We start from the raw sequence: 14,601 nt of genomic DNA, 5'->3' as shown, positions 1-14,601 counted from the left end.
TTGTAGAAGTTCCTTGACATATTTGTTAAAGTCTCCCATGACCTGATAATACAATTTTGAGGAATGACAACTACTTAGGAGCTATTTCTTTACGATTGAATACACTCATGAAATAATGTAAAAGATACACCTATTTCAATAAAATATCAAGTCAATTTACTTTAAGAAACATCTAGAATCTGGTTCAATGAAATATGTTAAAATATGTTAAAACATCTAGAATCTGGTTCCTTTTATGAAATATGTTAAACATAATTTGAACGTAGCTTAAAGGAAGTGTCCAAAGGGATAAGGCAGGTCACCTGGGGAAATTAGCTTTTATAGATCACAAAAACTTAATGCCGAGACCGACTTAGTGAACACAATTTTTAAAAAAAGAAAATACTTCAGTAAACAATTGACTGTTCTATCAATTCCACCACTGTTTCTATATGAGACTGTAAAGTGGATTAATTATAGCAAAAATAAATAATGTAAACATCACTGCCAATAGTGGTGCCCAACACCTTTGTCTTCATGGGTATGGAGTTCACAGGAAATGCAAAAGGAAATCTTTGATCCAAGTTCAATTTTTAATTTCACAGTGCTGTTTTTTTAAGTGTTCTATTTAAAAATATCTTAATAAAGAGAAGCCAGAGAATTTTATTGCCTGTGGCTTTTTGAAGGAAATGATTCTGAGAATACTTCATGTCTGCATCAACTTTCATCCTGAAACAGAATCTCTAGCAGAGAGGAGCTCCATCTACTAATTGAGATTAGTGGGGCATGGGCAGGTCACGCCCTGCAAGTAATTTAACATCTTTTCTTTGAAACATTGTGTAAGGTCGTGGTTAAACTCAGATGCTATGGAGTCACACTCTCTGGGATCGAATTCAGCTCTGTCACGCTTACAATCTTGTCATCTTACTTCAGCCCTTTGTGATTCTGTTTTCTCCTCTGAAAATTAGGAATAATTACTATTGTATTAGGCTGTTGTGATGACTCAGCATACTATCAGCACACATTTGCAACGAGGGCCATGCTATTACTATTATTGCTTTGATGTTGTAGAACTTCCTTTGACGTCTATGTTAAAGTCTCCCATGATCTGAGAATACAATTTTGAGGAATGACAACTACTTAAGAGTTGTTACTTTACAATTGAATACATTTATGAAATAATGCAAAAGATACACCTATTTCAATAAAATATCAAGTCAATTTACTTTAAGAAACGTTAAGTGTTCATAAAATGAAAAGATGACGAAATGAAACCTTCTAGTAAATAATCACGAGCTTGTTCGTGTTTTCAAAAGCGCACGAAGGCGCACTGTCCGAGGAGAACGCATCGATCTGTGTGTATTTCCAGCAGCGCCTCACGCGCACGGTGCCGCGGCCGCTCTCCCCGGGGAGGTGGCCCTTTAATTGCAGTGAATGGCGATGCTATTTGCAGACATCACTTCCTACAGCAGCCCTCCTTGCTGTGATTATTACTTAGAAAATACTTGTCCTCAATGATTTAGTCTCCTTGGCTAAAGGAGAAAAACCTACAGCACAACCAGAACCTCACAGATAATCTGAGCTGAAAATGCGTATTCTCTCCCAGCAAAACACTGTTTATGCGGCAGAGGGAACAAAAGCTCCTCAGTGCTAACCACCTTCACACGCCACCCAGCCCAGGAGAAAACTTAAAAAAAGCAGAAGCACAAACATTGTTTTAATCGCCCTGCACTCATTCCGTCTCCCACATGATCTCTTATAAACAAAATCACAAGTTCCACATTCGGAGAAAATCAACAGCAAGAGGACTTACCTTCCTTCAACCAAGAAATATTATTTTTATCATTTTCAAAATGCTCAGCTGCTCTTACTTTTATCTTTTCCAGCTCAGTTTCTGACATCTAAGTGGAAACACAATTTGTGATAAAAAAAATTTTTAAGAACCCAAATTTGTGACATTGAGCTTTATATTTAGAGACTAATGCCATATTATAGGAAAGTGTTTTCCCTATAGTTTTCCAGTTCACTGCCTTATGTTGTCTTACATTTTATCCATCTGTAATATTTTAAAATATTAATATTGAAAACTAAACTTTATATGATATTTCATTTTTCAGCAATAGAGTGCTATAAGATTTTATAATTTATGAATATTAAAGAATAACATTAATGGCTGGCCACAGATTTGTAAAAAACAAACATTCTGTTGCTATTTTCATCTTTTTAATAATCTATAGAAGAGCATGTTGCAAAGTGATATACAGAGATATGCATAATAATAAAACATAAAAGCACATTTTCACCAATTTATTGGGTTGAATGAGAGCCCTATGGGCTGAGACAGGCCTGGGGCTCTGGAAGGTGAGGCAATCTGCCCTGGACCCCCCTGCACCCCACTTCCTGACCTCTCTAGGAGGGACTGGCTGACCTTGCTCCGGCTCCTGCGGTCTTACCTGGGATCCGGGGGGAGGCCCAGGGGCCAGGCAGGGTGCGAGGCGCTGGGCAGCCTTCTCCGTGCCTCCTGACGCCCAGCATTCCTCTCCCAGCCAGAGTGAGCAGGGAAGCAAAGCTCTCCCTGCTGGTGGTGCTACGATTGTAACACTGCCAAAAGCATCCAACTTGTGGCTGAGAGCTTTTTTAAGGTCATGCAAAGCCTGTGGTTCACAGCGAGAGCCGCTCCGGCCAGCACTGATTGCAAGGACACTCCACCAATGTGGGAACAATGAGCATTCCCAAATGCCGTGCTTCACCCCTTCCTCCCGCACACGCCACACTCACAGTCAGAGGGCGAGGAAGAGTGTACAGACAAGACTTGGGTTAGAGGAAAAGAGAGTAAAACCTCTAAAGCTTTATTCCTTAGAAGTTCTTCCTGCAGCAGACAAATTGAAAAACAGGTTTTCCTAACGTTGAATAGGAAACAAGAAACAGATTGGGTTTTTGGAGGGTCTGCAGATGTTCCAAAAGGCTGTGAAATGACATTTCAAAGAGGTGTGGGCATTCGATGCTCAGTCAAAGCTAACTCTGTTTTCCATCCACAGAGGTTGACGCAGAAGCACAGCCCTGGGGCGCCGTGCTGAGGAGGACCATGCATCCCGTTCCCCCCAGGAGTGGCATTCCTGGTTGGGGCCCACAGTGGTTTCCCTGCCAGTGTTCACCCAGCAGCTGTCTGTTTTCTCATCACCTGGCACCCATTTCACCTTGTTTCCCAACTTCATTTCTTGTGCTTTGCTCCATTTCATTGTTTTAAAAACTACCTTGATCAGCCAATTTCCATGACTTTCAGTTTATCCTATGATCAATAAGGTAACCTCCAGATTCCTTCGACAGCTAAGGAAGACCTTGAAGGGTTAGATTTTATAACATGACTAGAGGCCAGATGAACAAAGATTCATGCAAGCACGAGCCTTCCTTCCCCTGGCTGCTGACACCGCCTTTGCTCTGGCCAGAGCTGCCTTTCTGCCTTCTTATGCTACCCAGAGGCCTGGAGTGGCTGGGACAGTGCAGAATGCCTGCATCGCCAACATGATGGCTATGCAAGCATCCCACCCCACCCCTGGCTGCTTGGCACCTGTGTACGCAAATTAACCCACCATATTTGTTGAGTTAATTTGAATACTCACTCCTGATTGGCTGGTGGGTGTCACAAAGGTATGGTTAATTTGCATCTTACTCTTTTATTAGTGTAGATTTTCAAAATGTGGCTAAAAGCAAAGCTTCCTCCGAGGTCCCTATTCTTTTTCTCCAACCTCATTGTAATGCTGCCAGTCCCTGAACCTGCCTGCTTCTGTTAGTAACATCCCAGAGATGCTTCCTCAGAATCTCACCTCCAGCCCCTGTGCCTGAGCCTCTGCGCTTTGCTCCATGTAAGCCCACCCCATCTCTATGACAAGACTCTACCCCTGAGGACAGCCCTACCCCCACGTTTCAGGCTTCTTGCTCAGGGTGTGGCACGATCACATAAGGATTAATGACGGCTAGATAAACAAAACCAGAAGATCGAACACCACTGGTGCCGTCCTTTTCCCAAAGTGGTGGCATGCCTGACTGGCACAGAAATGGTTCCAGGCCAGGAGCCGCCATTGGGGACAGCTCTGTCCCTCCGTCCAGGTGAGCTGTTTGAATTCCCTCCTGGGCGGAAGTAACACTGTAATTAGCCTCGATTTTAAGTCTTGGTTCAGTAATGTGAGCTTAGCACAAATGCCTCCATTTTGGGCCCGTTATTTCCTTTTTTATCAGAGTGTGTGACATTACTTAAAATTTCTGTATGGAATTTTCTTTCATTTTAAAGTGCACCTTTTTTTTTTTAAATTTAGATAATTAACTTTAAATTCTATTCCTGTCTTTGTAATCCTTATGAGAGCTGAAGATTTAAGCATTATATTCAATGTTTTCATGTACCTCATCAATAAAGATAAGACTAAACTCCAAGATAAACTGTATGCCACTGGCACCTTTATTGACATCGCATTAAGTACATTCCATACAAATGCCAGCCTTTAAACCAATTACTCATTTGCTTAGAGATGTACTTGGACCATAAAATTCTCCATCTGGATGATAGAGTCTGGACTGGGACTTGGAATGAATGAGCTAAACCACAGTTGATGATAAGAAGTAAGGAGAAACCAAGACCAGGCAGAGCAGACTGAGAAACAAAAGATTGTCCAAAACGAAGCTCTGAAGTCCCAGGCTAAATCATGCAGACCAGAGTGCAGTCTCCAGGCTCAGGTTTCTTGATAAACTCTGTTTTTGTTGTCTTGTCTAAATAAAGACAGTTTGAATATTCTCTTATTTTATAACTTTATGCTTTTTATTTTGGCTCATGCATCCATATATCTAGTTCCTACTCAAAATCTGATCCAGAGATAAAAGCTTCAGGGGAAGACAACTTTTGCCAAGAGAAAAACCTGCAAGATCATCATCTAGTTTATCTTTCTGTTAAAATAAAATGGAATGATTGAAGCTAGAGACTTCTCTAAGAAACAAATAATTATGTGCTGTCATTAGTCTTTATTTCCTCCGAAATCACCACAGTCACTTGCTGTTGATTATAAAACAATGAAGTTATATTATGATGTAACAATATAATATTAATCAATGTGTAGAGAAAGTCATCAACTAGATGGAGCGACTTGAGGACTGTAATTTGTAGAGTAGAGTTGTCAGAGGACATGGTGTGGGAAGCTGGACTCCTTTCAAAGTCTGTTTATGCTACAGAGCTGCATCTCTGTATTAGTATAGTTATTTATACTAACGATCAATGTATGCCATTAACTATTTGCATTTAAAATATTCTTTAGGGGATTTTGTGGCCTTGATAAAAAAATATGCATGGAATAAATAACAATTGGCCCAAAATATCAGAGGTAAAGCAAATACAACAAATCACACAAGCTTTGCCAGGGGAAGGTCACAACTAACCCCACAGACCTACAAATTATGGGACTCATTAGTTGCTAGAAATCATCAAATGTTCAGCTTTAAGATATAATACTCAGGGATATAAAATGAATTAAGTTTTATACTTGTTTCATGTCAGATCATTAACAAAGAGCTTCAAATTATTTTTATACTGTATAAAGCTGCTTTTACTGAGAGACCTTGGTTGGCATTGAATAAAGATCCTTTCGAATAAAGAGGTAATATGCACATTGATCATCACTTCAACACACAAGATGGCTGTCCCCATGTGGTTAAAGATGGCTGCCCCCAGGTGGAAACAAGATGGCCAGCAGGGGAGGGCAGTTGGTGGCAACCAGGCCTTCAGGGGAAAACAATTGGGTGAAACCAGGCCTGCAGGGGAGGTTTGTGCAGGGGTGACCAGGCCAATAAGGGAGGGCAGTTAGGGGCAATCAGGCCGGCAGGGGAGCAGTTAGGCATCTATCAGGCTGGCAGGATAGTGGTTAGGGGGTGATCAGGCTGGTAGGCCGAAGTGGTTAGTGTAGTAGCAATCAGGCAGGCAGGCGAGCGGTTGTGAGCCAGCAGTCCTGGATTGTGAGAGAGATGTCTGACTGTCTGGGCCTAAATGGGCAGTCAGACATCCCTCGAGTGGTCTCAGATTGGAGACGATGCAGGTTGGGCTGAGGGACACCCCCCCTTCCCGCCCCACGCACCAGGCCTCTAGTATAAGAATAAATATGTGAATGACACTTGCTAGGAGGTTTATCATGAAAATTTTGGGTTCTTCAGATCATAATATGCACTATTAACTAAGTATAATATTGTTACACTTCATGTAAAATATAATAATTTTATAATGGTATCATTCCACTTATATACTCTCTTCTTTGTACTATTATTTTTAAAAGTTGTACAACTACAAATGTTATAATTTGTTAGGCAATGTATGTTGTGTGTATTTAAATAGCAGTGTCTTTTAAAGTAATTACTTTAGAGGCCTGGGACATGAAATTTCATGCACTGGAGGGGGTGTTCCCTCAGCCTGGCCTGCCTCCTCTCTCAGTCCAGGAGTCCTCAGGAGCAGGAGGCAACCCATATTTTTAAAAAATGTTTACCCCCATCTTACTATTTTTAGTTCTCTTTAATTCCTTCTGGTAGACTTGGATTGTCATTTGATTTCATTCTTTTTCAGTCTAAAGAAATTTCTTCTTTTTAAAAAAATAATTTTATTGTTGGAAGTACTACAGTTATTTCCACTCCCTCTCATTGACCCCCTCTATCCTCCTCCTGCTCCAGCCCCTCAGGCCTTCACTGCATGACTGTCTATATCCGTGGGTCATGCATATGTGCATACAAATTTCCTGGTTAATCTCTGCACCCCCTATCCCACCTTCCCTCTGAGATTCCTCAGTCTGTTCTATGTTTCTATGTCTCTGGGTCTATTTTGTTCATCAGTTTATTTTGTTCATTAGACTTCACACATGAGTGAGATCATGTAATTCTTATCTTTCTCTATATTTTCATTCCCTCAACTCTCCTAAGACCCATAACAGGAGTTCAGTGCAGTCCCTGCTGTGGGAGTCCTTCGCATTTAAAATATTCTTTGGAGGATTCTCTCATCATTGATGTTTCTACTTCTCCCTCCCTCTCCCTTCCTCAATAAAAATATATATATTTAAAAACATCTTATATAATAAATAAGTAATATGCAAATTGACCATCACTCCAACACACAAGATGGCCAACCCCATGTGGTCAAAGATGGCAGCCCCCATGTGGACACAAGAAGGACGCCTGGCAGGGGAGGGCTGGCAGGGAGGGCAGTTGTGGCTCTAGAGGAGGGCAGTTGGCAGGGACCAGGCCTGCAAGGGAGGCCAGTTGGGGGTGATCAATCCTGCAGGGGAGGGAAGATAGGGGTGACCAGGTCTGCAGAGAAGGGAAGTTGGGGGCAAAAAGGCTGGCAAGGGAGTAGTTAGACATCAATCAGGCTGGCATGGAAGTGTTTAGGGTGATCAGGCTGGCAGACAGAAGTGGTTAGGGAAATCAGGAAGGGAGGCAGGTGAACAGTTGAGAATCAAAAGTCCTGGATTGTGAGAGGGATGTCCCAGATTGGAGAGGGTGCAGGCTGGGCTGAGGGAGACCCTTCCACCCCCATGTATAAATTTAGTGCACCAGGCCTCTAGTCTATACATATAAAAGCCCAGGAACTGGAATGGTGGAATGACCAGAACGACCAGTGGCTATGATGCATATTATGGCAGCCAACTAGCCTGACCCAGGCTTCGCTTGGCCTTCTGCTGCCCCCTCCCCTCTGATAATCCCAGGTGAGTTTCCAGTGAGGCTGAACACAGAGGGCTCTGTGCACCTCAGGAGACAGGATAGCAGCAGCTGTGCTGTTCCGGGTAGAGAGGCTGGGGCTCTGCACGGGGTTTTCACCTGCAGCTGCCCCTCTGGCCTGGTCCCCAAGTGGCCCCAACACTCCAATCTGTGAGGCCAGATGCCAACTGCCCACAGTTGCTGCCACTCACTGGCTTGTCCTGATGGGCCCCCATCAGGGTGAGCCAGCCAGACCCCACCCATGCGCAATTGGTGCACTGGGCCTCTAGTTTGTATGAAAATGATTTTAGCAATATAGAATATTTACTGAGTTTGTATTAAAATTACTTATTAATAAGAAGGTTTTGATTTATTGAATACTTACAGTGCAGTACCTTTTGATAAATTATTAACATTATTTAAAATAATTATACAAACTAATAGATTTTATTGTCTACTAGAGGCCTGGGGCATGAAATTTCATGCACTGGAGGGGGTGTTCCCTCAGCCTGGCCTGCCTCCTCTCTCAGTCCAGGAGTCCTCAGGAGCAGGAGGCAACCCAGCAATCAGCGGAAGGCAACAGCCCCATCACACCTCTGCTGCTGCCACTGCCAGCATTGCAAGCCTTGGGCAGCCCTGGTTACCTGAGCCTCGGGTGGCCCAGGGAAGATAGGCAACTGCCATCTGAGACTAGCCTGCACCTCAGGCCAGCCCTGGGCGGCTGTGGGGCTGAGGGCGGGTTCAGCTGCACCATGCACCTGCCACACCCCCCATGGGGCTGAAAGGACTGGGGACTCTGACGAGGCCAAGGGGATCACCCCCTTTGCGGCTATGGGCTCTCTTGTGGCTGTGGGCACCACCACCTTTGCGATGGTGTGACGGTCAATTTGCATATTCCTTATTTATTAGATAGGATTAGTGTCATTATGCTCAAAACAAAGTCCTCTTCAATCAGTAAAATATGGCAGTAGATTTACCCTTACTATTAACATCTGGAAATGTTTCTCTTGGAGGAGTGATTTTTTTTTTTTTTTTTTTTTTTTTTTTTTTTTACCACAGGCAGTTATTTTCCTCCCATTTTAGTTTTCTTATTGTGAAGTTTTTTTTTTCATCTCCTTGTCTGTGTCTTGATTTTTATAGTTCTAAGACCTCCTCTGCCAAGTAGGACAGAAAACCACAATTTCTTTCTTACAGTGCTTGTTCTTCTACCACATCAACCAGAACACTTTTCTTGACAGCCAAAAGAGAAATGGAAGAAATATGTTATCTTGACCATTCTTTCCTAGGCCACCTCTCAGGGTTAGTCCTAAAGCAGGACATTGAAATAATTTGAACTTCAAATACAATTTTAGTTTAGCAGGACTTTTGAATACAAAGAGAAATTCTAACATTTGATCATCTATTCACAAATGATGTCCTTGTAGCCTTTAAAGAACTATAAAGCAAATAAAATTGTAAGCTAATTTATTTGATGTTATCTGAGATAAAATAACTCTTTGAAGAGCCGTAGAGACTAATTAGAAAAGAATATCGGTATATTCCTAAATTATAAAATTAACGAAGTTAAAATCACACAAGCCCCACATAGGTAACACCATGGTGATCTAAGAACACACAATTATTAGTGTAAAATTCTAAGGGAAAAATGGTTTTTTTGAAGAAGAGATGAGAAAATCTTAGTGAGTAGAGCTTAAAAAACTAAGCGTTAAAGATGATAATAATAAAAGGGGAAATTCCTCATTTCCCAAGTAAGATTGAAAATGTCATTTTCTTTGCCATTTTGATAAATGAAAAGTACCACATTATTTTTCTTGCATTATTTTCTTATGAATCTTGTTTCAGGTTAAGAAAAAAAGTAAGATTAACCCAAGATATGTTGTTATTGAGACCGCTGGACGCAGAGGAATCATTGATTGTTCATTTCATACTCACTGGCAGGGCCGGTCACCAGCCTCCTCCTCGGGAAGGGCCGGCTGGCGGGACCCGCGCCCAGGCTGGCACACAGCCCTGTGCGGGCGGACACTGCAGGCCTCGGTGTTGAGCTGGCTCTTAAGGACTTCTCCCAGTTCCTTCCAGGTGAGTCTCCAGTGAGGCTGCGCACAGAGGGCTCTGTGCACCTCAGGAGACAGGGTAGCAGCAGCTGTGCTGTTCCGAGTAGAGCGGCTGGGGCTCTGCACGGGGTTCTCACCTGCAGCTGCCCCTCCGCTGCGCACCCTGCACAGCGTCCGCTCCCCAGCGCTCCTGCCCCTCCCCTCCTCCTCTGAGGGTCTGTTCCTGATGGAGACCTGCGGTTCCTGCAGGGCACCCATGCCTATGCCCACGCTGGGGCTAGAGATGTGAGGACCACAGGGCACCCACATCCACACTGGGGCTGGAGGTGTGAGAGCCGCCCACCCTGGCCACCCTCCGCTTCCCAAGAGCTCTGCCCCCTGAGGTCCTGCTCTGCCCACTGGAAGGCAGCGGCTGAGGCAGACACTGCCCAGCTCCCCACACCAGGGGAGGCATCTCTGAGCAGGGAGGGCCCTCGGTGCATAGGCCTCCCAGTGGCCCCGCTCCTCTGATGGAATGCTCACAGAGGGACCTTTCACCTTGCCCCATATAGATGTCACCACCGCACAGTGCCTGCGTGAGGGCCAAATCAACAACCCAGAAATTCTACATTCCCACAGTTTAAGTGACATGAAATCAAGATATCAACAGAAACTGAGACTCAGGCCGGCCAGTGTGGCTAAGGGTTGAGCATAGACCTATGAGCCAGAAGGTCATGGCCCGGGTCTGTCGAAAGCACATGATGGGGTTGAGAGCTTGATCCCCAGTGGGGGCAGGCAGGGGACAGCCAGCGGGTGAAATTTCTGTGGGAAGCAGGCAGGCCAGGGAGAAGGGAGGGAGGCAGGAAGGTGGGGAGAAGGGAGGGAACCGTAGCAGGAAGCCTATTGCAGGAATCTTCTGCCACGGGCCTCTAGTATATATTTAAAAAAGAAGAAGCTGAGACTCAGAAGGGCAGCAAGGGGAGAATTACGAAAGATCACTGAGAGCCAAATGGGTCATTAGAGACCAAACAATCTACAGCCTCACGCTCCCACTTCCTGTATGTGCGTAGCAGCGATGGGCAGGAAAGGAGGCCGGTGTGAAAAGGACTCATCTGAAACACGGTGTTGGAGGAGGGCTTGTGGATACCTGGGTCACCGGAAAGATACACATGTGGGCCCTACAGCAAATTAAGCCCGAAGCATCGCTGGAGGCAAAAGTGACAGAACTGAAGCCGTCTGCTTTCGGCACATCGTGAGGAGGCAGGTTCTGTGGAAAAGATAATAATGTTGGAAAAACACAGCAGGCAGCAGGCAAACAGGAAGATCTCTAATTTGAGATGACTTGATTCCCTGGAAGCAGCCACAGGCATGAGTCTAAGGAGCTGAGCTGGGTCTTTGAGGACCGGACACTGTAGGTGCCTCTCATTCATGGAGTTGCCAGCCACTGACACTGACTCAGTGGCTCGTAACACACAAGTGGCATGAAGACTAGAACCCTTTGTTCCTTGTTTATAGCTCCAGTAATTGGTGGGAACGTGGACTCCATGATCAAATCCATTTAGGAAACCCTGAATTCATTCCTCACCACTGCACTGAGATCCGACCACAGGCACTCAGTAAAGGCTCTATAAGGCCACACACTCAAGTCATTTTTCAGTCCAGCCGTCTCTACTTACTTGACCACTGAATCACTTTCTAGGTAGTGCCTGTTAACACAGTCCTGGAACTAGTGGTTTACAAAACACACTTTGAAAAACACTGCAATATATTCTGATAAGCTCAGTCATTTAATATTCCACTCTCATCAGTTCTAAGTGCTATCAAAGTACAAAGTTAATGTAACTTAAAAACCCATTTAGACAGAATTAAATGCAACCAAGGGATGGGCTAATAAGAATGTAATGAAGAAAAATGTTTGCAGGGTAATTCACCCACTTTTCAGAGGACCTCGAACTGTAAGAGAAATAACGGTTAGGAGAAGCACCGTGTATTGTACCATGAAGATGAGGTGGTAAAGGAATGCTTTTCCTCCTCTCTCCATCCTTTTCCCTCTTGGCTTTAAGTGAGAAGATGAATATGTGAATAGCAACCAAGGGAATGCCATCAGGAAGAAAGGCATTGGGTGAGAACCAGCAGCCTTGAGTGAAGTGGAGGAAAATGAGGCTCAGAGCAGAACATGTATGTATTTCATTTGTATCTTCACTCAGGTGTTCACATGTAGATGAGATATTTCAGTGGCACACTAGCTGCTGCAGGGACAACCCAGAAATAATAATAATCTATAATAATAAAAGCATACTATGCTAATTAGACTGGACATCCTTCTGGATGATCTTCTGGATGAAGCCCTGGTCGCAGGCGCCAGAGGGAAGCCGGTGCCAGCAGCTTGGGGAAGGAAGGCCTACCCTTGCATGAATTTCATGCACCATGTCTCCATAATAACTGTTGTCTTCATCATCAAGGTTAATGCAACCAAGGGATGGGCTAATAAGAATGTAATGAAGAAAAATGTTTGCAGGGTAATTCACTTTTCAGAGGACCCCGAACTGGTTTTCTCTTGGGGAGGCAAGCAGTGGTTCTCAGAAGGAGCCTTGGGTGCCATAATGGCTGGGAAACATCACTGGCATCTTGAGAACAGGAGGTGAGGATACTAAAGTCTGCAGTGCATGTGCTCGCTTCGGCAGCACATATACTAAAGTCTGCAGTGCAAGGAGGTCCCTGCACAATAAACGACCGGCACCAAATGAGTTGCTTCTGCTGAGGCACACGGAGTGTACTCCCACTGGTCGCACATATTTCCTTTAAATCCCCATCTTCTCACCAGGTGGCTGTGTGCATCTCAAGGAGGTGTGGCTCTGATTAGCTGATAAAAGTTATTGTGGAAAGGCTGAATAAGGCTCCACTTTCAAGTATTCATTTACATTTCAAAGAGGAAATTACCCAAAGAGTCTCTAACTAACTGATGTTTCAAGAGGGGAAAATACACTGAAATGTTTAAATTTTGAGACGTCCTTATTTTTGCAATTTGCTCACTTCAAATTCTACTGTTTTTCTATTGACAATGCCATCTTTCCAGTGAATCAAATTTGTGTGGCTAATATTATACCTCCACAGCATCCACCTTTAACCTTTGTAAATGCATTTTTATAAAAACAAAGGGCTAGCATATGAGGAAAACTGGTAGGTATATTAGTTTGAAAATGAACTCTGTAAGAGTGAAAAAAGTCTTGTCTAAATGATTCATTTAATCTCTCTATGAGAATAGGTGACCAGACAAAATGGCAGACTCCTGTCTTTCTTGCCTCCCAATAACCAAAACAAAAGTATTTAATGTTCCTCAATGACTTACAGGGTATTAATACCTTCCTGCATTATTATTTCATGTCTTGGAATGAAAGCTCCAAAGGTGGAAGAATAGGAGTGACGTTATGAGTTGTAGCCCTTTGCTGCTTTATGCATGTGTATGAATTTGGAAACTTTGCCCTCTGACATCTACCATTATCTCCATTCTAAAGATAGGAACCCAAAGCTCAGAAGGCTTAAATTCTTAATGCATTGAACACTAAGAAATAGTGGAAGTCAGAATTGACCCCAGGTCAGCTTAGCATTTAAGCTCATGCTTTATTGCTCTGCCCTGCAGTATGCTTTTTAGTTTGCCTCTATAAGCTCTCCTGCCTGAGTATGCATGTGATAGATAGCTCTGAATACAACAGCCTATTTAACAGGCTACGTTGGAGGAAGTGTAAATAACCCCTACCAGCAGGAAGGTTTCACTTTAGTTGGAGAGATGGCATCCATACAGTAGCACATGCACATGTAAAGGTAGCCAAAAAATATGGCATCATATTAGGTACTACCAACTGAGATGCCCCTTTAATAACGGTATAGGATTTTAGCAGGAAAGAGCTATGAGTTGAGGTAGTCGAGAGAGAGAAACCAAGGTAGTTTTTCAGACTAAAAGTGGCACTAATGATAACCACAATTTATTCTTTAAAAGAAAAAGTGTGATGAGCATCAGCTATGTGTGGACCTGGACTGGGCCCTGAGAGTGCATTAGTGAAGAGGATGGATAGAGACCATCCTCTCCAGACCCTAACATTGACTATGCCTACTGACTCATCTTGTTAAAAAAGCTGTTTCTCCTTCTAGCATTCTGGAACAGGGCCTGCATTTCTGCATTAATAGAAAGCTCTATAGAATGGCCTTACTGCTGCCCCATAGACCGTACTTTAAACAACAAGAATCTAGAGGGGGTGGATAAGTAAATGAAGAAATGAATGAGAGCACATAACTTTAGCAACCATGATTGAAAGACCGTTAAGGGCATGTAGCCATCTATGGTAGCCTTCAGCTCCTAGGCCCATAGACAGAGCAGGTACCATTGCTGTCTTGCCATAGCCTGGATAGGCTCAAGTACTAGACAGCAGTGATTTACTGTCTCCTAGGTCTATAGACATCATTCCTTTCATTGGACTGTTTTTCCTCACATATTTGCAATTCAGTTAATTGTTACAATTTTTTTAATATCATCTTTTCCTACTTGCTTTCCTATTACCATTTTCCAAATCCAAGCAAAACTGAGTTGAGTTCAACCTCACCTGGTCTTCTTGGGATTAGCACAGTTGCAGAGCATTTCTGAATTCTATAAATTTCTAATCTCAGTTCTAAAATGCTCTCTCTCTCCTTCCTTTTTCCCTCTCTCCCTCCCTTTTTCTTCCTGTTTTTTCTTTCTTTCTGATTTTATTCTACCCTTTCTTCCTTTTATTTTCTGTTGTTTTTCTTTCTGTCATTCTCTCTCTCTCTCTCTCTCTCTCTCTCTCTCTCTCTCTCTCTCTCTCTCTCTCTTTTTAATCTACCTGTGGAGTATAACATTTTC

The 14,601-nt window shown here is 43.4% G+C and overlaps 1 protein-coding gene across 1 annotated transcript in view; it reads right to left on the bottom strand.

Annotated features, from left to right (window-relative positions):
- MDFIC2 (MyoD family inhibitor domain containing 2) overlaps window positions 1–2,710 on the bottom strand; it is a 111,550-nt gene extending 108,840 nt beyond the window's left edge. The window contains exons 1-2 of the mRNA XM_045578938.1: window positions 2,433–2,710; window positions 1,793–1,880 (exon numbers count right to left, since the gene is read on the bottom strand). Coding sequence (XP_045434894.1) covers window positions 1,793–1,880 — 88 coding nt within the window. The 5' untranslated portion in view covers window positions 2,433–2,710. The remainder of the gene's footprint in view (window positions 1–1,792; window positions 1,881–2,432) is intronic.
- Window positions 2,711–14,601: the final 11,891 nt, after the last annotated feature.

This window comes from Pipistrellus kuhlii, unplaced genomic scaffold (assembly GCF_014108245.1).
Source record: "Pipistrellus kuhlii isolate mPipKuh1 unplaced genomic scaffold, mPipKuh1.p scaffold_m20_p_11, whole genome shotgun sequence".
Classification (NCBI taxonomy): Eukaryota; Metazoa; Chordata; class Mammalia; order Chiroptera; family Vespertilionidae; genus Pipistrellus; species Pipistrellus kuhlii.
This window is presented reverse-complemented; position numbering and strand designations above follow the sequence as displayed.